The sequence below is a fragment of the Centruroides sculpturatus genome, unplaced genomic scaffold (genome assembly GCF_000671375.1).
Source record: "Centruroides sculpturatus isolate CEXI.00-Female unplaced genomic scaffold, Cexi_2.0 scaffold1024, whole genome shotgun sequence".
NCBI classification, from domain to species: domain Eukaryota; kingdom Metazoa; phylum Arthropoda; class Arachnida; order Scorpiones; family Buthidae; genus Centruroides; species Centruroides sculpturatus.
The window spans coordinates 195982-219937 of NW_019385454.1; the positions used below are offsets into that span (position 1 = coordinate 195982).

Genomic DNA, 23956 nt, shown 5'->3' on the forward strand with positions numbered 1-23956 from the left:
TATATATATATATATATATAATGTATGAGGCCAAAAAATTATCATTCAGGATGATATATTTTTTGGCCCAGTAGTACTGCAGTCCATTACAATGTCCACATTCTGGAAAGTCAGAAAAGTCAATGAAATCTTTGAAAAACCTGGAAAGATCAGACAAGTTATCCCAGGCATAGTAATATGAGAGGCAAATTTTAAGATTCAGTCTGCTGTAATCAGGCTGTGAAAAAGCATTTTTTCAGGTGATTCACACATTTTGTATGAATGTAGTTTCATTTATGTTTTAGATGTTCTTGTCTTTATTGTTTTTATTTCTATTTCCAGAATTTAAAGAATTTAGATAAGTTCCAATGGGTATTTGAGGGAACGATATGGCTAAGCAGTATATATTTAATAGACAGTGGTTAGATAATAAAGTGAATCTTGATATGCTGAATAGTTAGATTTTGATGTCTGGAAAGTGTATACAGAAGAATCTCATTTTAACAGATCACTTTGTTTGCTGAAAATTATCTATTTTGAGAATCTGTTTACTGTCACCCAGGAAAATATCTGTTTGAAAAAATTTCCATTTTTCAACCCCTATATAAGAAATACCAGTACAGTAATATCCCGCTTAAGTGGGGGATGCATTCCTAGGCGACAAAACGCTAAGCGAAACAGCATTAAACAAGACCATTTTAACATAGAGTAAGTAGGGATAGGGGAACACACGACCCAAAAAAAATTTACTTTAATTTTAAGTTATTTTTATATTAATGTGGGACTTAGACGAGTAACATTACTAAACCGTTAAGACAATAAATTTACGAGGGGTTGTGGGGGAGGCGAGGAGAATGAGGGAGAGAGTCAAGTAAGGGGAGAAGTGTAAAAGACGACAGTTGATGACAACGCAAAAGTGAGAAAGGACAAAAAGATCTTATGAAAGCAAGAATATTATCATTCTATCAAGACAGTTACGAACGCTGGATTATTGTCATTTCTATTTCTCTATCTCAATAACTATTCCTACAGATTTTGGGGGCTCGTCTGGGATATTGAGAAATTCATACGAGAACTTTTAGAAGGGCAATGGAGTCCAGACAAGATGGCGGAGTTAGTGTCACTGCGATGAATGACGAAGAACTACGACTGACTGTTGTAACTAAGGACAGTACGATGCCGGATGTGAAACATCTTAAGTGTGCTGATCTGAAAATCGAACCAGGACGACGAAAATTGAAAACCACGAGTAGCAAGAGAGAGTTGGTGCAAAGATTGGAGGCAGCACTTTTGATTGAGAATGCCAGAGACAACGACGTGCAAAGTGATGCGAGAGACAACGACGTGCAAAGTGATGACGATACTAACAAAAGTGAGGACGTAGATGGTGATATTATACGACATGGAAGTAAGTATTCTAAGCCAATGCTTACCTTTAGAGATGTTGATGAATCCCTTGAAACGCTCAGTGGTGATGACAGAAAGAATGTTGTAAAGTGGATCTCTAATTTCGAAGACGTGGCGGAAATGTGTAACTGGAATGGCATGCAGAAGATAATTTATGCAAAACAACTACTCAGAGGTTCAGCAAGAATGTACGTAAACTACAAACAATGTACTAAATCATGGTGAACATTAAAAAAAGCCCTTTGTGCCGAATTTTCTCCAAAACTTAACAGCAGGAAGATTCATAAGCAATTGTCAATGGAAGTGAAGCATCAAAATGAAACTTATCAGGAATATATGTATCAGATGATTGAAATTTCGTCACAAATTACGATTGAGGAAGAATCAGTGATACAATACATCATCGATGGAATTCAGGATGAGCAAGTAAGCAAGACAGTGCTTTATGGTGCTGCTACTTTCAAAGAATTTCGACAAAAGCTGCGAATTTATGAAAACATGAAATCAAGTCGGAAGCCAAATGCTATAATGATGGTGGGATCTAAGAAGCTAGGGCAGGGGTGGCCAAAACGTGGCGCATGCGCCAAACTTGGCGCATTGGACGATTACAAGTGGCACTTCAGTCGGTTCCGAGCAACATTGCCAGATTTGGCTTCATTGCATACGCAATTCGGTGCAATCGATCTGTTGACTTTTTTTTTTTTTTTGCTTGTACATTACACGATGCATTCGTGTTCATGTACACCACTGATGTCATATAGAACTATTTTATACGGGTAGCTACACTACCACCACATTTTTCATTGCTTGTTCTGTGGCAAATCTGAATTTTCGTTTTATAAATTGAAATACTTAATTAAGGGGTGGCCGAAATTTTTCTTCGCCCCGGGCTGCTAACGCTCACGGTACGCCACTGCGCATGTGAACTCGTCTATCAAAAAATTGGTGCATGGTATACAAAAGGTTGGCCACCTCTGAGCTAGGGCATGAGATTAAGCCTAATAATTCTTATGGAGATGAAAAACGTTGCTATAACTGTGGCGGGAAAAATCATGTGAGTAAAAGTTGTCCGGAAAAAGCCAAAGGAATGAAATGTTTTAGTTGTAATAATTTTGGTCATATTTCGGCTTAATGTCCTCAAAATGTTGAGAAGTTATGAAGTAAAGATAGAAGAATGTAAGTCAAAGCCTCTAAAACAGGGGTGGCCAACCTTTTCAGTAGGCGGGCCAAATTTCAGAAATAATATTTCCTGCTGGGCCATGCACCTAATTTTTTTTTTTTTAATTAAAGTAAACAAGCAAGCATGCTACAGCTTCAACCACATTGTCGCTTCCTAGTAGGTGAGATGGTGGTCAAACACTTGCCTGGTTTAATGTAAAAAAAAACAAAAAATAGGTATATATATTTTTTTGAAGAAAATAAAACATAACCGAGAATCAAACATATTTATTAGACAATTTAAAAATATTTAAAAGTGAGACATCTGACTTTGTTTTACAGAACTAAGTGCATCAAAATTGATCTCCACTGATGTTGTCGCTACACGCAAACAGTTTTCCAAATGAACATCAGTAATTTGTGTTCTCACTTGCGATTTGATGTAATTCACGCAACTAAAAAGCTGTTCACATGCATAAGTGTTTCTACATAGGGAAACCATCAACAGAGCATGTTTATAAAACGCAGGATATTTATCCTTGTCCAAATACGTTTCATAGAACTCTTCCAAACCAACTTGATGAAATTTCTCCAACGTTTCAGGGTTAACTTACTTATAGAATCGATATGGTAGACAAGTTACTTGGTTAAAGTAGTTTGAACTGTAATTATAAATATGTTAAATATGTATTTTAACGTCGATTGCAAAATCTCTAGATGCATTGGCGATAATAAAACAAAACTACAGAATAACACGGAACTTTGTCAAGCTGGACTGAAAGTAGTTATGAGTATGAGCCCGACAGCATTGCAAGCTTCCCGAAAACGCTGAAGACCACAGAACATATATAGCTGAAGTTGAAGTCTTGTATTAAATTTTATCAACACTTAGNACAGAGCATGTTTATAAAACGCAGGATATTTATCCTTGTCCAAATACGTTTCATAGAACTCTTCCAAACCAACTTGATGAAATTTCTCCAACGTTTCAGGGTTAACTTACTTATAGAATCGATATGGTAGACAAGTTACTTGGTTAAAGTAGTTTGAACTGTAATTATAAATATGTTAAATATGTATTTTAACGTCGATTGCAAAATCTCTAGATGCATTGGCGATAATAAAACAAAACTACAGAATAACACGGAACTTTGTCAAGCTGGACTGAAAGTAGTTATGAGTATGAGCCCGACAGCATTGCAAGCTTCCCGAAAACGCTGAAGACCTCAGAACATATATAGCTGAAGTTGAAGTCTTGTATTAAATTTTATCAACACTTAGCATCGGACAAAAAACTAAGTAACCTTAAGTGTCAAATAGTGGGATATTTGAAATAGCTAAAAATCTATGAATTTTTCCAAAAATGAAGGATATTTCAAATTTCTCTTAGCTATAATTTAAAAATACATGATACGAATAACTCATGAGGTAATGTTCTTTTGTTGATATGTACAATAAAGTTAACATTTAGGCTGAGACTCCATACCGTAAAAACCCCTCGCAGTAAAAGCTTTTAATCATGTGACCCTGATATTTTACACTCGAGCAGGTCGTAAAACCAGCATAAAAGCGAGTTGAGCAGTGTTCAACTTTCGACACGAATACGGCTGTAAAACGGTACCATCCACCAATCAGAAGTCAGTGAAATCTAGGTCATTGTGACACGGTGTGAAAATGGCGGAAAACGAGCTTTTTTGTACGTTCCCTCGTGGCTACTCTAGAATAGATCTGGGAAGATTTATCGAAAACATCCAAAAGTATTCGTGAATCTACGACAAGAAGTATCCCGATTATAATAATGGATGCCTAAAACACGCGATACGGACGGCCAAAGGAAAAATCCTTCAATTTAGAGTATATAATGAAAAAACCCAAGCTTAATAAGTGCTGTATATTATCTTAATTAATAATATGATAATAAAAGTTAATATATGAAAGTAAAGATATTATTTTTACTACATTTGTAATTATATTACAGAAAAAACTCGTAGAATACAATCATTGCCTTTATAACTTCGATAGTACCGTTGCCGTAAAAACTTCGCTAGACGGACCTCCACTGCAATCCAGATGCAAACGCAAATAGGTCACGTGATTAAAAGCTTTTACGGTGAAGGTTTTTACGCTAGTGGAGTCTTGGCCTTACCTTCATTTGACCTAGCTCCACGGGCCGCAACATGACTGCAGGCGGTCCTCGTGTTGGCCACCCCTGCTCTAAAAGAAGTCAAAATAGAGGAAGCGAGCTTCACGGCACTTATAGACTCAGGAAGTGATATAAATTTAGTGAGAGCCGATGATTACGTAAAGTTGGGTGCACCAAAATTAATTGGTAATTCCTTAGAATTTCATGGAGTAAGTGAACGAAAGAGTTCTGCACTTGGGGAGTTTTTGGACTGTAGTAAGTGTTGACAAAGACCAATTTTCAATCCCCATACATGTGGTTCCAAGTTCATTCTTTGCTTATCAGTTATCGTTGGGAGCAGACTTTCTGAAACAAGTTCACATCAGTTTAAAAGAAGGTCGTGTTGTAAAAGTTATTAAAGCAAGAGGTGTAGAAGTAAACATTTCAGACGTATACAATATTGATGTTGCCTGCGTTGATGTTGGTGGTGTTGGTTTGAGCTGCACCAATAATGCAAAATATAGAGGAGAGCCTCTGAATCCAACAAGAAACTACAAAGCAGCCAGGGAACAAGAAACAGGGATCAAAATGAACATTATTTTAAAAAATGATGCTCCAGTTTGTCAACATCCAAGACAGCTATCTGCTAGTAAGAAGGCTGAAGTTAATAAGGAGATGGAAGAATGGCTACAGAAAACATCTGAATTACCCACAGATGATGAAGGAAAAGTAGAAGTGCAAGGAATAACGAAACTTTGTGACCAGTCAAAAGAAGAAACAGAAGCTTCACATAAGTCTTCGGAACTTAATCATTGGTTACAGCAACATCATGCATCAAATGTTAAGCAAGCAGAAGTTGCAGTTGTTCAGGAGAAACAGATGGAAGTTTGTGTTGCCTTTTTGATACTTGGTGATGCACAGCAATGTGCTGATGATCATTCAATGGAAAAACAGCATGTTGGTTACGCAAGATTAAAATCAGCAGGTGAAGAAATTGTTCATAAGGGAGAAAGAGAGCAAGAAGAACAAAAGCAACAGGAAGAAGAAAAACACAGACAAAATTATCATAGTAGATCAGATGATCGGAAACGTGACATGAGACAAAATAGATGCTCAAAAAGTAGAAAACATGGAAGCAGAAGTAGAGATAGATCTTATTATAATAGAAGAGGATATTATAAAGAAAGAAAAAAAATGAAAGAAAGATCTAAATATAGATCTAGATCAAGAAGTTCTGATCAAAGAAGATGTGACAATCATACTCAATCACGTGATTCAAAATATTGAAGACGTCTAGAAAATCCGCAAAAATTAGAGCAACAGCAAGGGAGAACATTAAATTAATTAAAAAGCTGCAAGCAGACAACATGAAACCGTGGGTCCATTCAACTAACGAAGTATTTGACTGGTCAGACAAGGACATCGGGGATGATGTCAGCTGTCAGGATGGCCGAATGTGGGGTTTAGATGAGTAACATTTCTAAACCATTAAGACAATAAATTTACGAGGGGTTTGGGGGAGGCGAGGAGAACGAGGGAGAGTCAAGTAAGGGGAGAAGTCAAAAAGACGACAGTTGGTGACAACGCGAAAGTGAGAAAGGACAAAAAGATGTTACGAAGGTGAGAATTAATCATTCTATCATTCTATCAAGACGGTTACGAACGCTGGATTATTATCATTTCTATTTCTCTATCTCAATAACTCTTCCTACATTAATTTGTATAATAATAATATATGTTAAATAACATAAACAAATGCACACAGAAATGTATAATAATATATTAATTTAATTAGTTCATTTTTTGTGATGAAGGTAACAGTTTTTTTTTTTTTTGCAATAAAGTTGTGAAGTTTCATTTGTCGCTTTTTTCTGTCCTTAAGCAAATGTCAGTAGCAGAAGATTGCATCCAAAATGCTTCATTTTGTTTTTGCACTCTTTTCAAAATCTAGATCATTCACTACAATTTGATCAACTATTTAGGTTATTGTTACCAAACTTTTACTAAAGAAATCTGTAGCAAATTCTTTGGGTTCTTTGTTTTCAGAATCTCTATTTTCAAGTTCTACATGAATTCCTTGTTCTGCCAGTTCTTGAAGTCATCATTGGTAAGGCTCTTACCAGAAACCTACAGTAACTCCCCAATATCCTGCCCGTCTACATTACATCGTCTGTATCGATTAAGTTGACAATTTGGTCAACATAACGATATAGCGATAGGCTGTTCTCGTTGAGAATTCTTGGATACCTTCAACCATAACTTCTTCCACACTTCGTTCATGCATTTATCAGTTAATTCTTGCTAAGTCAAGTTGTTATTTCTTATTGCATCCATGATGATATATTTTTTCCAAAATTACACAAAACAAACATAGATTTAAGGAATGTACAGCACTATGATGAATTGCCACCTTTTGCTGATTGGTTTGTGTTTGGGAATAATTGTACTGTATTATGTATGAATCAATGAAATACTGCATTAATTTGAATCAGCATAAATTTTGAGTGTTTTTTTTAGGCATTAAGCAGACTGCATTATATTGAATCAGCATTAAGTGAAGCAGCATTAAGTGAGGTCTTACTGTACTTGAAATTATTCATTCCCTTGAGATCTCTCTCCTTTAGTCTATAGAAACACTTAAACTTGTAACGTATGATCCACTGAAGAGGCTAAAATAGCGAAATATATATGGATAACATAATAAAGTAAGAGAGAGTGAAAATAATTCTCTGGTTTTCTCTGTTTTTTTAAACTCTATCGAAGTCGGAATTAAAGAGTGAACATCACTTGTTGTTCTTAGAAGTTTTTTAAACGAAAAAATTTTTAGAATTTATTAATTTTAATATTTGTAACGTATGTGTATGTTATATCATATACAGTCATAAAGGAGCAAAAAGAGGCAAATTAAATATGCTCAATAGCACTTTGCTTGACTTCAAGATTTGTTAAAAAACTCATTCATCTTGGTTTCTTTTGATGTCACTTTTCTGTCAGTTGAATATAATACTACTTGATATTAGCAATGTTATGTATGTTACAGCCTGTTTGTTTATGCTTAAACTCGTTGGGAAGGTCTTCACAACTTGGAAATACTCAATGGCCTCGCTAAATTTTGGCACTACACTTGGACCAGTGACAGTGTTCACTAGGTGACTCCTCCTCAATCATATTGGCCGGCTGACTCTCTGTACAATTCTTCAATTGTACACATCTTAAATATAACAAGTGCATCATCAAACGCTACAGATTTCCAGAAGCACTCAAGTATTAACTGAGCATTGAAAAAAAAGAGTGAAATTTACAATAGATTTGAGTAGGAAAAATCTGTTATTTTGAGTAATGGATGTGTTAAAAGGAGGTAAAATTACATTGATTTGGTGGGACCCAAGGAAAAAAGTTTGTTGTTCTGAGAAGTCTATTGTTCTGCAATCTGTTAAAACAGATTCTAATGTATTAACCTATTGTAAAGTGTGCTTCAAATTATTTAAACTTAGTAATGTGGGAGACAGGCTGCAGGTTCTAATGTTGAGGGGTCAGAACATGAATTTGACAAGTAAATGTTTATAGTATAGCATTTCATTTTACTTTTCCAGCTGTTATAATGTAATATTGTAATTGTGTCACATTTCTCTCTTTAGGTTTTTGAAATCTCAACATTTATTTTGCTTTGAGTTTTACAGTAGCTTTCTTTGGGTATATGTATCTCAACTATAATAGATTAATAATTGTTCTCATTCTCATACTGCAGATTTTTATTTAAGAAAACATGCATTCAAGCACTTTCAGGATCTAGTCTGCTTTTTTTGTTGCAAATAAAACTAGGGATGCTAAAGAATACTGTCTGTCTGTATGATATTGGAGATATTTGAAGTACAGTTTAACCCGATTATAACGACATCGGATGTAACGACAACCCTAATATAACGTCAAATTTTTATCGGTCCCACGATTTTACTATACTAGATAATGTTAAAAAACCCACTTGTAACGACATAAAACCCTGTTTTAACGTCATATTTGAAGCACTCTTAAATTTACAAAATTAAATTATAAATTTTATTTATCAAAGAAAATACTACGTGTTCAGTCCTAGGGTCAGAGTCCGCTTCCTAGAACGATTGTGGGTGGTACTGTCACCACCTGATTCAATGGGGTGAGATGCGCCACCCCTTTAAACGACGTGACAGTGGGTTAGTCTGCATAGCTCTCATACTCGTGTTGTAGTTTAGCATCAAATCAGGTAAAATGGCTAGCTTAAAAAGGAAAGCGTTAACATTAGACTGCAAAGTAGAAATAATTAAAGCAGTTGAAAGTGGAAGAAAAAAGGCAGATGTATGCAGAGACTTTGGTTTAGCAAATTCTACAGGTCTAGTAAAACTTCATCGGAAATAATGAACAAAATCTACGACTTAGAAAATGACATTGATAAACAATTTTTAGGTAAAAATGCCTACAATCTAAAATAACTGACTTTTTTTAAGTGAATATTTTTATTGTTTCTTTTTAATTGATATACATTAATTTAACCTAAAAGTGAAAGATATTGGACTTCATGTCTATTGATAGATAAGCAAGAAACGAGAAAATTATCATCCAGGCGTTAATAACACCTGGATGATAATTTTCTCATTTCTTGCTTAATTTAACTTTTTGTTGCCTTTCGATTTGACATTATTCTCAAATCTGAAAGTGCCGCCATTATCGAAACTTGACAAATAAAAATTTTTTATAAAAAATAATTTTTGAAATTTTTAATTACATCGTTGTAAATTTAGACATAATAATGTAAATAAAGTTGATTTAAATGTTTAGTTTGCACTTTTATACATACGATATTAAATTAGATGAATTTTATAATAGATTCTTAAACAGACTTGATATTTTATGGGACTGAAATTATGACCCCGCAGATAACGACACTCGGTTATAACGTGAAAAAATTGCCAGTCCCATGGATGACGTTATAAGCAGGTTAAACTATTTGAATTTCCTCTTTGTTAAAGCCAAACAATTGCTGGATTAGATCAGACTATATTACTGCTTCTATTAATAATTAAATGCTAAGTATTTTGGCCTAGACATAGTTGTTAGGCACCATTTCTTATTAAATTAATTTTTATTAATTAATTTAGAAAGTTCTGGAAGAAAAGAATCAACCTGGAGTGAAACTTGAACCTTCAACTGCCACTTACTTGTGGATGCATTGCCAGTTACATTATCTGGACCTCCTAAATTAATTAATAAATATTAATTTTAATTATTGGGCTGCAATTTGAAAAAATTGTAGATCTATAAATTTCCACTGTTGTCCATCTGTCTTTCCTTAATCTCGAGAACAGTGTTAGACAAATGAAATTCAAGACCAGATATGGAAAGCTTAGGAACAGGAAGCTCCAATTAATTATATATGAACTTTCAATGCAAACCAAAAAGTCACATTATCTCAATTCAAAAATTTTTTTCTGAAATGAGTTAGATAGATGATTGATTGGCACAACTCCTACAGAAAAGTATGATTTACAGGGGCAAGCCACTACTAATTTAAGGTAGAAAGCATATACAGTAGAACCTCGATTATCCGGATCTCTATTATCTGGATTTTCGATTATCCGGATTGTTCAAAATAAACAAAAATTTTACGAATTTGCTGATTTGCACTTGGCGAATTACGATACTGTTTATGTATGTGATGGAATGCATAACTTTTTTGTTTCAACAACGTCTCACCCAGCACAGTGACCATAAACTCTTAAATATATTTTGCATCGTAATAAAAATATAACTTGACATACGTATTTATAAATAATTTTATTTTCAAATTACATCATTTCTATGACCAAGGGCGGCATAAGGCACGGGCAACGTGGGCCACCGCCTATGCCTCACGTTTCGAAGGTTTATGCATTACTTAAAAGCCGCGAACGCAAAGAAAAAATTTTATTCGTCATAAAACGATAAATAGTTTGTCAAATTTTTATTCATAAAAATGCAGTTTCAACTGCTTTTTATTTTATAAAATCCGCCTTCTTGCACCACCAGAGGGCCTTTTAAACAATAGGTAGTCTGTTAGCGTTGGTCAGTAGTAGTCCAAATTCAATACGAACGTTTGTTTCTTGAAAATTTGATCACGATTTAAATACAGTATTTACTTTTAATATTACCGATATGTCATCGAAAAGAAAACGTGTTGTATTATCATTAAAAGACAAATTAAAGTATTTGTTTCGATTATCCAGATTTTTCCTTATCCGGACTACCTTCATCCCCAATTAGTCCGGATAATCGAGGTTCTACTGTATTTTAAAATTAAAAATATGATTACAAATTGCAGCCTAGCATTGTGACAATGTCAAAATAAATAATTGCTTGTTAAATTTAATAAGATACAGCATCTAACACCTTCCTCTAGGCCAAATTACTTAGCATGTAATATTATTAGTAGCAGTAACATATCTCAATCTACTTCAATAATCATTTAACTTTAATATAATTATTGGGCTTAGAAATGTTTATATTTCTTCTTTATTGACTTTATATTTCACTACTAGAAAGTATTCAAGTATTTGCCCATTTCTAATATTAATACTTTCTAAAAATTAGCCATCAACGTGTTCTTCAGTTCTTAAATAATACACTTATTTATGTTTTCTGGAAGACCTTCAGGCATAGGCATAGTTTTCATATACAGATGATTGTGTTTATTAGGAGCTTTAGACAGACAGATTATGCTAGACTCTTCTAACACATTTTCTCAGTAAGATATAACTGGATCAGTTGTATCTTACTCAGTAAGATATAACTGGATCAGTTGTATCTTACTGAGAAAGTGTGTTAGAAGAGTCTAGTATAACCTGTCTGTCTAAATCTCTTAATAAACACAATCATCTGTATTTTAGTCATCTTGATGATGTCAATATTAATGGATCTCAAATTCATTTATGTTTTGACTAGTAGTATAACATACAGATTAGCATATAATCTATAAGTCTTATTTTTACATAAATAAGATTTACAGATTGCATGTCTTATTTTAAATTCATTAATACCCAAAGCTGAATTTAATAAAATTTTATTCTAATTTTTTTAATCCATGTATGTTTTGTTTTCAGTTTACATGAAAATTAATATTCAATGAAAGAAAATGTCACAAAAGAAAAAAACATCAAAAACTGCAAACACTTCAAAAAAGACCAAAGTGTTTGAATCTCAATTGACCAAAAGCCAAAATGATCCAGAAAAGGTAATTTTGTTATTTTTAAAATAAACTTTGTTCAAAATTTCATTCATTTACAGTATTGACAGTGTCATTACTGATGATTTACTAAAATTATTTTGTTAATGTACAGGGTGTTTCACAATGTTTTGATGATTTCAAAGTTGAATAACTCACAAACTAATTGCTAAAAAAAGTTGAAAATTTTACACAAGGTACAAAATTTATTCAATTTTACTTATGAAATACTACATTGTACAAATGATGACCATTTGCAGCTACACAAGACTCTAGGCGTTTCACCTAGCTTTTGAACACATTTTTCGTGACTGCTGGAGGAATTTTGGAAACTTCATCTCAAATTTGATCTCTTAATTGTTCCAGTTGAGCTTCTTTGTCGATTAGAGTACACTCTCGTCTTCAAATAACCCCATAGGTAAAAGTTTGGCAGGGTTAAATCAAGCGAGTGAGGTGGCCATTCTGCTATGCACACGTTTGATGTTATTGGGGGTTCGTGCAGTCTTTCTATGGCTGGTTGACTTTAGATTCGATGCACTAGCAGTTTCACAAAAGTTTTTTACCCAATTCAATATTGTCCCACAAGCAGGAATTGGATATCGTGGCTGAATCATAAAATGTTTATGAAATTCACATTGCACACGCATGACAGATTCGCTGACACGAAAGTAGCACTCTACTGCAAAAGCATGATGTTGCTTTGACCAGTAGGCCATGATACTGCATAGTAACCTATATGAGATGAAGGTTGACAGTCTGCACTACTAATAGAGGGTTCCATCGTTGCTGTATCTCGGTTTTAACTCAAGTTACTCAACTTTGAATTCGTCAAAACATTGTGAAACACCCTGTACATTAGAAAATAAGTTAAAATTTTTTATCAGATGATTTAAATATATTAATTTGTTTTATAAATTAAATTTTATTTTCTGATATTATATACAGTAAAACCTGTCTAAAATGGAAAAGCTTCTTTTGAATGAAGTGATTAATTCTAGTGTAATCTGAAAACCTGTTCAATGTGGAAATGGAAGTGATTTTTGGATATGAAGAGTGTAACTTAACTTGGACAAAGCAGAAAATTAAGATTTCACTTGTAAAAATATTAACTTGTACTGGAACTAGAAAGAGTTAATAAAAAATTATCACCTTTTTACATATCCCAGCAAATAATTTAATATTGTAAAAACGTTTTCAATCGTCTTTAACGATCTTCATCAATTAAAAAGAACATTAAAAAATAGAACAAAAATTAAATTTACGAAAAAATAATAACTGCGCAGAAAAACTACTTGTATCAATCATAAGGATGCCTACTCTCTATCCACTGCATGGAAATCATTCTATGAAGATAATCTGTAATTTTTACGAAACATTAATTTTTAATGAGAAACTGTTGAGCTCTTTATTTTTATTTATTTATTTACTTTTAGTCTTATATCCCTAATTTTTTGTATTCATTCCGTTAAGCGCTCATCATTACGCATGCGCAGTTATTATTTTTTTGTAAATTTAATTTTTGTTCTATTTTTTAACGTTCTTTTTAACTGATGAAGATCGCTAAAGACGATCGAAAATGTTTTTATGATATTAAATTATTTGCTGGAATATGTAAAAAGGTGATAATTTTTGATTAACTATTTTACTTGTAGCAAAATAAATAAAGCCTCCAGTTATCTCAGTGTGTAAAAAACTCTATACCAAGAGTGATTTTGAACCTTGTCAGAGGAACAAAGATCATGACAAAGGATCATACAAACATAGGGTCTTTGTTGGAATTAACCAGGTGCTGAAGCAATACTTTTAAGAATCAAATGAGTTTCGAAGAAGTGAGTTCTCAAATAAGCAACAAATGTAATTTGTTGAAAATGTTAAGAATAAGTTAATGATGGATTAAGATCTTCCAGGCATAATTTTAAGATATAATAAACTAATAACATCTAATTGTACCTATAGAATTCATAAATTATTATATTATTAATTATAAATTATATTACTTCTGCATTCATAAATTATTATATACAATTGCAATGATAAAATTGCTTTATTTTTTCAGTTATAGGGCCCTTAAGAATGTGTGTCACATTTCTAGTGGAAAATTCACACTGATACAGTATTGCTAGTTTTCATTTTGTGGAATAGATAGTAACTAACTAGTATAGAGTGTAACGTACTGCATGACACAAAAAGCAGGGTTAAACAAGTTAGGGTTCAAATCAAGTACCAGGCCTGGACTTCATGGGAAGTAAAATATAATGATTCAAAATAACACTTTTATAAGTAAGAAAATTCACAATAATATTTATTAGATTGAACAGTATTATTTATATATAAACAACAATGATTATAACAAGAATTAGTAACGAGTATATATTTCAATATTCAAAAAATGTCAAGATCAATTATGTACAATAAATAAAAATAAAAAGAAATAAAATGAAAACAAATGTTTTCTTCCATTTTAAATGGATATCTTCAGGTTTGAAGAATGCAGATTTAAATAAATGAATGCATTTTTTAAAAAATAGAACAGAAACTTAAAAGTTATAGCTCATGAAATATGTCCATATCTTATGCATGTATTTCATGATGTAGCATTTAACATATAAAGTTTAATTAATTTAGTATGATGTAGCATTTCTAATCCAGTGTTTAATGTCATGCTTCAAACCAGATAATACATTAAGTAGCCATTTATAAAAAGAGAATTTTACAAAGTATAAAATACATAACTTAATTCAAAACTTATGGGAGGTTATAGAATGCCCTCCACACAGTTGAACTTACTGCAAGAACATCCCATGGAGCTCTTACAATCAGAAGACGGTTCTATTTCATCATTATGTATAATAAGGTGCTAGCTAACATCTACAGGGAAATATCTCACTACATCAATAATAGGATTACTTACAGGAGATTTATGGTTGTTTTGAGTATCAGAAACAATAAGGACTCATTGGAAGAGAAGCAAGCAAAGGGTACTATTGTAAGTTTTATTTCCTCAACATGAAGTTGAGTTAACATAAAATCCGATACAGTATTCTCCGTACCCATTACAATAATTTGTTCGGTCTTCACAACAATTATATATTTTCTGATCTGCAAAATTATTTACATGGTTATTCTGCTGTCGGTATACAATTAAAAATACAGGGAAGGGTAGACACTAAAATGGGAGAGGTTCCTTGGAGACTTGTTGCACATTCTCTGTCATTTTCTAATTGTCAGGTTGGTCCATTGGCTTCCAGCATTTCTGTTATCTCCAATTGTAGCTGATTGCTTTTGTCTGCTTCTCCAATAGCTTCGAGCAGGAAAGAGAGCACTTCCATCGACCCTTAGTCCTTATATACCTCTCCTGTTCTCTCGCTGGGTTTATTGCCCCTCCAGGCCTATTCGAGAAACTTACAAACAAAAGGTTTTGTGTCTGTCAATTTAATATTATATATAAAAATGATGAGCAATTGTCACACTATCCCTCTACATGATCACAAAGTGAACTATCTATGCAAATATATTAAAGCCACTGCTCAATGCCTGAAAATGAGGATTAAGGCGCATCAATACACTATTCAGAAGGGTCTCTCCACAACTGCACTAGTTATATTCATCGATAATAAAAGACATTCAAGTTAAATTTGGTAATGTCCATTTATTATACCATTGTGATGACCTGGGCAACCTGAAACATCTGAAATGATTAGAAATATTCAAGGTCTTTAAAAGGGATACAGCAGTCAATTATAAGGAAATAGACTCTTGCAGCTGTGTATAGGGCATTCTATGACTTCCATAAATCTTGAATTAGGTTATGTATTTTATATTTTGTAAAATTTTCTTTTTTTAAATGCTTACTTAAAGTATTATCTGGTTTGAAGTTCATTGTTAAATGCTGCATTAGACATGCACATATTTCACACTTATACAACTTTTAAATTTTTGTTCTATTTTTTAGAAAATGTAATTGGGTATATCTGCATTCTTCAAACCTGAGTATGACATTTAAAACAAAAGAAAATGTTTGTTTTTATTTTATTTCTTTTATTTTTGTTGATTTATTAGTATTTATGTCTAGTTGAGGTTATTTATTTTAGTAGTTTCATAGAGATTCAATTATTAAATTTTTGTTGGAAAGTGAAAAGGTTGTTTGCATGGTATTGTTTGATTATTTTTTTCAGTTTGAATTTCTTTTTCATGTTCTCAATAGTAATTATTTTTGGCAATTACATTAATTAATATTAATATCCTTTACTCAGGTAAAAAACACACCTTTAACATTCCAGCAAATAAAATTTACTAAAATAAAAATGTTTTCGATCGGAGCAAATATCAGTTATTAAACCAACAACAAATATACACACAATGAATTATCTTGAAAGATTAGAGATTTTTAAAGCACATAGAAGACCTGGCTGCATCAACCATAGAGATGCAGACACATTGGCTACCCGCATGGCAATCTTTTTATCAAGATTAATTTTATTAAGAAACATTTATTTGTTATTTATTTTATTGCCTGCAACTACATTTTCAGTTATTTATTTATTTATTTCAGAATTCTTGTTTTCATTTATATTTAAATTTATGTTCTATTTTTGCATTCTATTTTATGGTAAGTGAGGAAGATTGGTTAAAAATGATTGAAAACATTTTTATTTTAGTAAATTTTATTTGCTGGATTGTTAAAGGTGTGTTTTTTATCATATTTATTTATCCAGTATGTACAGTACAATATATGACTTTACTCAGGAAAGGGAGAAGCTGTGCAGAAAAAATTGTAGCTTTCAATCCTTAAATGATGCACAAATAAGCACTTGTGACTGTGGGCACATTTTATAAATCTATTTTGATCACAATCTATAGCATCACAGATAAGATTGTCGTTCTCTGTAAATGTGAAGCACACTTTCTTGATGCTGAGGAATTTTTATCTATCAGAAGCCCAGACGAACACTATGAATAACAAATCATAGGTTGAAAAATTTCAGCAGATAATTGAAAGTGCAAGAGAGATTGCAACTCGATAACACCTTTGTGTATGTTCCAATAATCATCATTGTGTACCCCTTCAGCATTGAGGAATATTGCCTGTCCTGTAAGAATTTGTCTGGCAAGATACTTTAACTACCGATGAAAGGTGATATCAAGAGGCTGCATCAGAGAAGTACAGTTTTCTACTATGATTTTAAAAGTAATTTCTGATGTATTGGCAGTCTTTCCAAAAATAATTCAATTTGTTTATTTTACCTGATATACTACAAGTGATAGTGACATTAGAAGATGGATAACTATCAATCTCTGCTTGCACGTTTGGCCCAAAGCCCCCCACAATCTTGTAAACATAAGAAAATATTGCTAACAATATTGCCAGCCCTATTTGAAGCAGAGCATTAGTGAAGCTTTTTCTATGAGATTTACAGAATTGTGTTCGTTTCCAAAATCTGTTTGATAGATTTTGGTTAACTCCCCTTTAAGCATGTAGAGTTTTAAGAGCTCATTTGGGGCATTGTATCTGCTGGATACATAATGCAAATTAATGCAATTTTTTTATTTTTACAGATATATATGCTTGACTATGATTATATTTTCAATTTCTACATTTCATCTATTATCTAACATTATAAAATACTTGTGGGTTTAAAAAAATTGCTCTCTTCTGTTCGATATTTCCAAATCAAAAATGTTGTCTGCTCTTAACAAACTCAAGCAGAAAAATGTATCAGATACGTTTATTTGTAAATATTCATTGCTGAAAAGAAGAAAATAATGTAGTCATAACATAGTTAAATGCTAAAAAATTTTTTACGATCAGGCAATGTCTCTGCAAACTAGCCAATGACAGCAGACTACATGTATGGATATGTCTAATTTTTAAAGTCATCCATACATTTGCATATCCTTGATAATTTGCTTGTTATAGCCCATAGAATGAAATGGTTTGGATGACTGCATTATCATATCAAACACTACCTTTGTGCCAGAATTCATCAAAATCAATGGGGGATATTGGTGTAATACTCATTGTAAGTAAATTTTTTCAATTATTTTTATTTACAGAGACAAATAATACTTTTTTGAGTTTTAAATTAACTTTTTTTTTTTTTTTTTGATTTATTAAGGAACTTCAAGAATATAATTTCCAAATATTAATATACTCTGTAAAATTTTAAAGCTATTTCAAACTTAAAATACAGTTTGTACTTTACAAGGGCAAATCTCTTCCTATAATAGTCTGGATTGGTTTTGTTAACTAGGGATCCTTTCCAAATGGTATTAAACAAAATAAAAAGACTCATCAAACAGCTGGGTTTGAAATCTATATTGATGGGAACAGTTGAGCCACTAAAAATATAGTATGCCTAAGATTCTTCTTTGTGGCAAAGACACAAAATCAAGACTAGCCATTAGGGCTGTTCATGAATAAAAAGACACATCCATATACTTCTGGGAAAAGCGCTGGCTTGGTTATTGTCCACATTAGTTTCTGATTCTAGTTGTTACTTCTACCAGAGAGGCTAAAACATGCATAAGTAAGGGATTGAGAATTTACCTTCTACCTTGTACTGCTTCTACAATATTGATATTAGTTATTTTATACTCTTTGGTTCCAACATTTAACACTTACCCTGCTAGAAACTCCTTTGCAAAAAATGAAAAATCTAATATTAGATTTTTCGATATATTTTGTTATTTCTAGCTTTAAAATGTAATATTACATTTTCAGCAATGAATAACAGGATATATCGAGAAATGTAATATTACATTTTTTGTTTTTTGCGAAGGAGTGTCTGTTAATAAATAGTGGGCACTATTTATTAAGAAATTTGAAATATAACCGATTTTGTACAATCATGATCATCGTCTAATTCGGAGTTTCGTCGCCATATTTTGCAAGCGAATATCAAGTCATTTTATTTTTTATATATGAGTAAAGCTTAGATATGGAGCATTAACGTACTAACTAATAATTGTTTGAATTCATTAATAAAAAATCAACAAATATAGTTCAAATTATATTGATTTATCTGAAAAAATGTTGCCATTATGATTTAGACCTAACTGAGATCGATAAAATATAAATAAGCCACGTAATTTTGTTATTATTTTAAACCTATATAGTTGATATGATATTACATAATTGATATACTTTTTAGATATTATCAATACAAAAGTCAAATTCCTATATTTTTGATAGTGCTAATGCCATCTCATGTGCATTTGCCAAACCGACTCAATTACAGAAAACAGCCAGAAAAAAGTCTACTAATAATATTGATACAGCACATCATTATTATGAATAAATCCATCGATGTACTATATATTTCATACATAAAAATACAAATTTTAAAGCTATATTGCAGTTTTTAATTTTTTTCGTTGTATCTTTATCTAAAACAAGTCCAAATAACATTAAAGCAAAATACATAAAAATAAAGCATACACACATCAAAATTGAGTAATGTACAGATAAATGTTCCCATTATCAGAAACTGTTTTTACTTTTTACCTAGCTTTACTCAATCATTTTTTATTTTTAATAGAAAATACTGTAAAATCGCTTAAATCAGTCAGCACACAGGCAAGGAACTAGGTCAACTGGCCCAGCAGAGTAATTAAAGTAACTATGTCTGATAATTCCCTGTTCCTCAAGATTAACTTTACTGTGTAACAGATCCTAACCTTTCAGGAAGCACTTCACCTAGTAACCTAGAATAATAATTTTCAGTTTTATAACCATTGCTAACTAAAAAAAACAGGGAGGTTTCCATGGGTTCTCTATTATCAGTTATCATAGGAGAGTTTCTCATGATAGATACAAAGTTCGAGATCTTTGTTCTCCTTATCACACATTATCTTATTCTGTATTTACAATATGTGGATGACATTTTGTTAGTCTGAGAATTTCCCAGACTAACAAAATCTTCTACATATTCTTCCTTTTTATCTTTCTATTCTTTACATATTCTTTGCCATTGAAAGAGAAGATAGTAATAACTGTACACCCTTTTTAAATCTACATATACTTAAAAGTCCATGGGCCTCAGTTGTGGAGTTTATCATAAATACAGTTTGTTTTCCATAGTCATTTCCTATAACTTTTTTAACCTCTACAATATGTAAACATGGCTATCAATGCCCTAATATGGAGGGCCTATTTATACTCTCCAAACTGATCACAACAACTAGTAGACAAAGAATTGGAGATTGTTAGTACTGCAGTTAGGAATGCAGGTTATACATTAGGAAAATTCAATCACATGAGAGCTAGAATTTTATAGTCCTTAATCCTTGTTTCTACCTTGGCTGTTAAATGTGATAATGTATGCACATAGGTATCACTCTTTTATCTTGGGCACATTACATTATGCCTCACCCATCTCTTCATAAAGTAGGGCTACTTTCTTCCCATTAAGCCGCAGCCACATTATAGAAGGTACTATACATCTGTAGGAACCATTATTCCATTCAAGAATGGTTGGGGATCTATAAAATTGCCTTAAAGCAAGATTCAGGTATTTCTAGGTTTTCTTACATAGGTGCAACCTTCAGAATGCTTGGTAATAGAATAATGGAGCACCAAGATGACATCCTATATGATAGATGCATTACTGAGTTAGCTAACTTAGGGTCCTGGAACACGGCTGTGAGTTCCTGTTGTCAGAAGTTGTTCTATTCTGTCAATATATGGATATAAACATTTTATTTGGAAAGTCTTTTACCAATTATATGTGTAATCAGCCCAAACTTGAGTTACCAAGAATAAAGGTATTACTTTTTAGGACAGTAAAAACCAGTTATAGTATTTAAGGAACCATTTCTAGTGTTTTTACACCCTCACTTCACAGTAGGTATTTAATAGTTACATTTTAAATTTAAACATACTAAAATTTTGTAATTTTTGTAAGTTAACTTTTTTAGTTTTAATTATAATTTTTAATGATAATTTGGTTCAAAACTTTCAGAAATTTTTGTGTTAACTTTTCAATCTTAAATATTATATTTTTCAAATTTTCTAAACATTCAAATCTTTTGTTCTTTATTTGAATGACTTATCTTGAGACAACAGTTATACATTGTCAAAAGTACTAGTGTAAATTTTGTTAGTTAGTATGAAATTAAATTTATTTTAACACTGAAAGACAACCCCTTTTCTTTACATTGTGCTGATTCAATAGATTTTTTACAGGATGAAGCTGAAGTTGGAATCATAGAATCTGTATCTGTGAAAAATTTTATGTGCCATGATAATCTTGATTTTAAATTTGGGCCTCATGTTAATTTCATTATTGGCAGAAATGGAAGTAAGTTAAATATTTATTTACAAAATCAATTTAATTTCAAATCAAATTAATTTACAAATATTTATTTATTTATCTATTATAATTTTGAGGGACTTTTAACATTGTCTTAGATAGTAATTCAGTGTTGGTGTTTTTTTTTACATTCTTAACATTTTAAAAAAATTTAATTTGGAAATATTATTTTTGTAAAATAATAGTGTGTAGAAAAAGTTTCTTACTGTAGTATTCAGAATTCAATGTTCATGGAAATTTTAGATCTTGAAAATGCATCTATTAGTCTTGTTTTCAAACTCAAAAACATTTGTTTATTTAAATAAACATTGTAAAGAAAATGTTTAGTGAACAAGAATTTTTAATTCATCAAAACTAATGAAATTTTCAGACATTTATTCCAGAAGAAAAATTGAATCCAAATTTATTCACATTTTTGAAATTATTTAGATATTCTTCAAATATATGAATTTAATTGATGAATTTTCTAATGGTAGCTGTATTATATGTTAAATAGGTAAATGTCTCTTCAATCCAAACAAATTTTCGGTAGACTTTCTCACAGCTCTACAGGTTATAAAACTCCTTTATTGNTTAGATATTCTTCAAATATATGAATTTAATTGATGAATTTTCTAATGGTAGCTGTATTATATGTTAAATAGGTAAATGTCTCTTCAATCCAAACAAATTTTCGGTAGACTTTCTCACAGCTCTACAGGTTATAAAACTCCTTTATTGTTTACATATGCATTTCGGGCAAGTTTAATTTTCTAGCCCCTCTTCAGTGCTACTAAACAAAATTCATATTGAATTTACACAAAAACAACTCGAGTAGAAAATGTTTACAAGACATAAAAAGACATTTTATAATACCTTAAGATACTCCACATGTTTCATCATCCTTTTCACAGTACTTGTACTATAAATTTGTTATGTTATCTAATTTATAATGTCTTTGACAATTTCCATTTTTTCTCTTAAGGGCATTTTACATCGAAATCCATATCATTATTCTACACAACTAATTACAAATTATAATTATTAGTAACATTTTAATCAACCAGTCAATCAAATATTTTTATTTGTATTAAGGCTAAGCCTTGTTACAGGGGGTATTTTTCCAATTATATATTAATATACATTTGCTAATCAATCGTTTAATACAATTTGTTAATCAATCGTTTAATATATGTCATCTTCAAAATCATCAATATTATTATAATAACCGTTTAATAGTAAATTCTGTCATTATTCATCTTTTAAATATTTTACTTTAAGTAACATAGTCAATAAAAATCAATTTTAGTTTTATTAATTTATTACATATTTTTTAGTTCTTTGACGATTTAATTAAAAAACCATTAATACATTTGATTTAACATAAGGCCGTTTAAATTTAGTTCCAAAGTCTTGATTTTGCCTCTTACATATTAGTTTTTTAATTTCATATTTTTTGATGATATTCCTTTAGTCCTTCACAATCTCTTAGTAAACTGTTCAAAGAATGGTCTCTGGAGTTAAAATCATCTAATAATAATACATATGGAGAGATATTTTTCCATTTTTCGAGATTTCTGAATATTTCATTTAGTAAGTCTATCTGGTCAGGCTGAACGTAAACTAACACCATAATAATTAACATTTTGTATAAATGTTTCATTACAGTATTATCAATTTGTAATAAGATTAGAATATAATTAATTGCTTTTTGTATAAATTTTATGAACCAATGTTTTTTCTTACTATTAGACAAAGTCTTCCAGTGGTCTCCCAGGTCCTATTGGTTTCTGTGTGTCAGGAGATATAATTGTATATTCCATTCTATTTTTTAAAATTTCATTAACTGGTGTGACTAGCCAGGATTCAGTTATACCCAAAATATCAGTGTTATATAGTAGTTGAAAGTAATCTTAAATTTTTATTTTCTGGATTAAGACTTAATTCATATATCACAAACCAGAACTGTCAAGATTATTTAAAATTTTAATATGTTGATCCTTTTCACATTCTAACTCTTAATTAATTATGTTATTAGGTTTTTCTGTAAGAATACTTCAAAAAATCATCAGTGTATACTAATTGATCTTGGATATAACTATATGTAATTTTTTGACGATTTATTATCAGATAGTCCTCACGCAGTTTTAGTTGTAATCCTTGTTTCTTAAAATCTATATAATATTGTAAAAGTTTTTTTCTTCTTTTGTGCGAATCTTTATTTAAATCAGTTGACATATTAATTTCTTGCCAATTTTCCAGTGTCTTATTATATTTCGATTTATTAAATGCTGCAAGGATTCTATTTCTTAGTTGGTTTGATTTTAATATTATGCACTTAATTTGAATATTTGAATTAGGTATTGAATATATATTTACTATATTTTCTGATTCGTTGCAAATTATTTTTAAAGTATTAGAAAAAAATGTTGCTAATTCATTTTTAGTAATATTTTTAAGCTGATTTGTATAATCATAAATTATAATTTTATTATTATTCATAGTGTTAGTCATAGTATCCAGTTTATATTGAGTTAATTCATTTTCTAGTCTTAGTTTGGTAAATTCATTTTCTATTTTATCATTTCTTATCCTTATTTGTTGAATTTGATCTTTAAATTCTTTAATTTCATTTTGAATTATATTAATTTCTTGTCTTATAAGTGAAAATTGACTCACCAACTTATCATTACTATTAGTTATCAGTTCGACTATCTTATTCCATAATTCTGCTGTTGAAATGTCTATTTGTTCCGCAGGTAATTGTTC

General features: G+C 31.2%; 1 protein-coding gene across 1 annotated transcript in view; it reads left to right on the forward strand.

The window, feature by feature from the left end:
- The window catches only part of LOC111639154 (structural maintenance of chromosomes protein 6-like), a 138302-nt gene that overhangs the window by 20286 nt on the left and 94060 nt on the right, over positions 1-23956 (forward strand). Inside the window, exons 2-3 of the mRNA XM_023384956.1 lie at positions 11776-11906; positions 21082-21196. Coding sequence (XP_023240724.1) covers positions 11808-11906; positions 21082-21196 — 214 coding nt within the window. The 5' untranslated portion in view covers positions 11776-11807. The remainder of the gene's footprint in view (positions 1-11775; positions 11907-21081; positions 21197-23956) is intronic.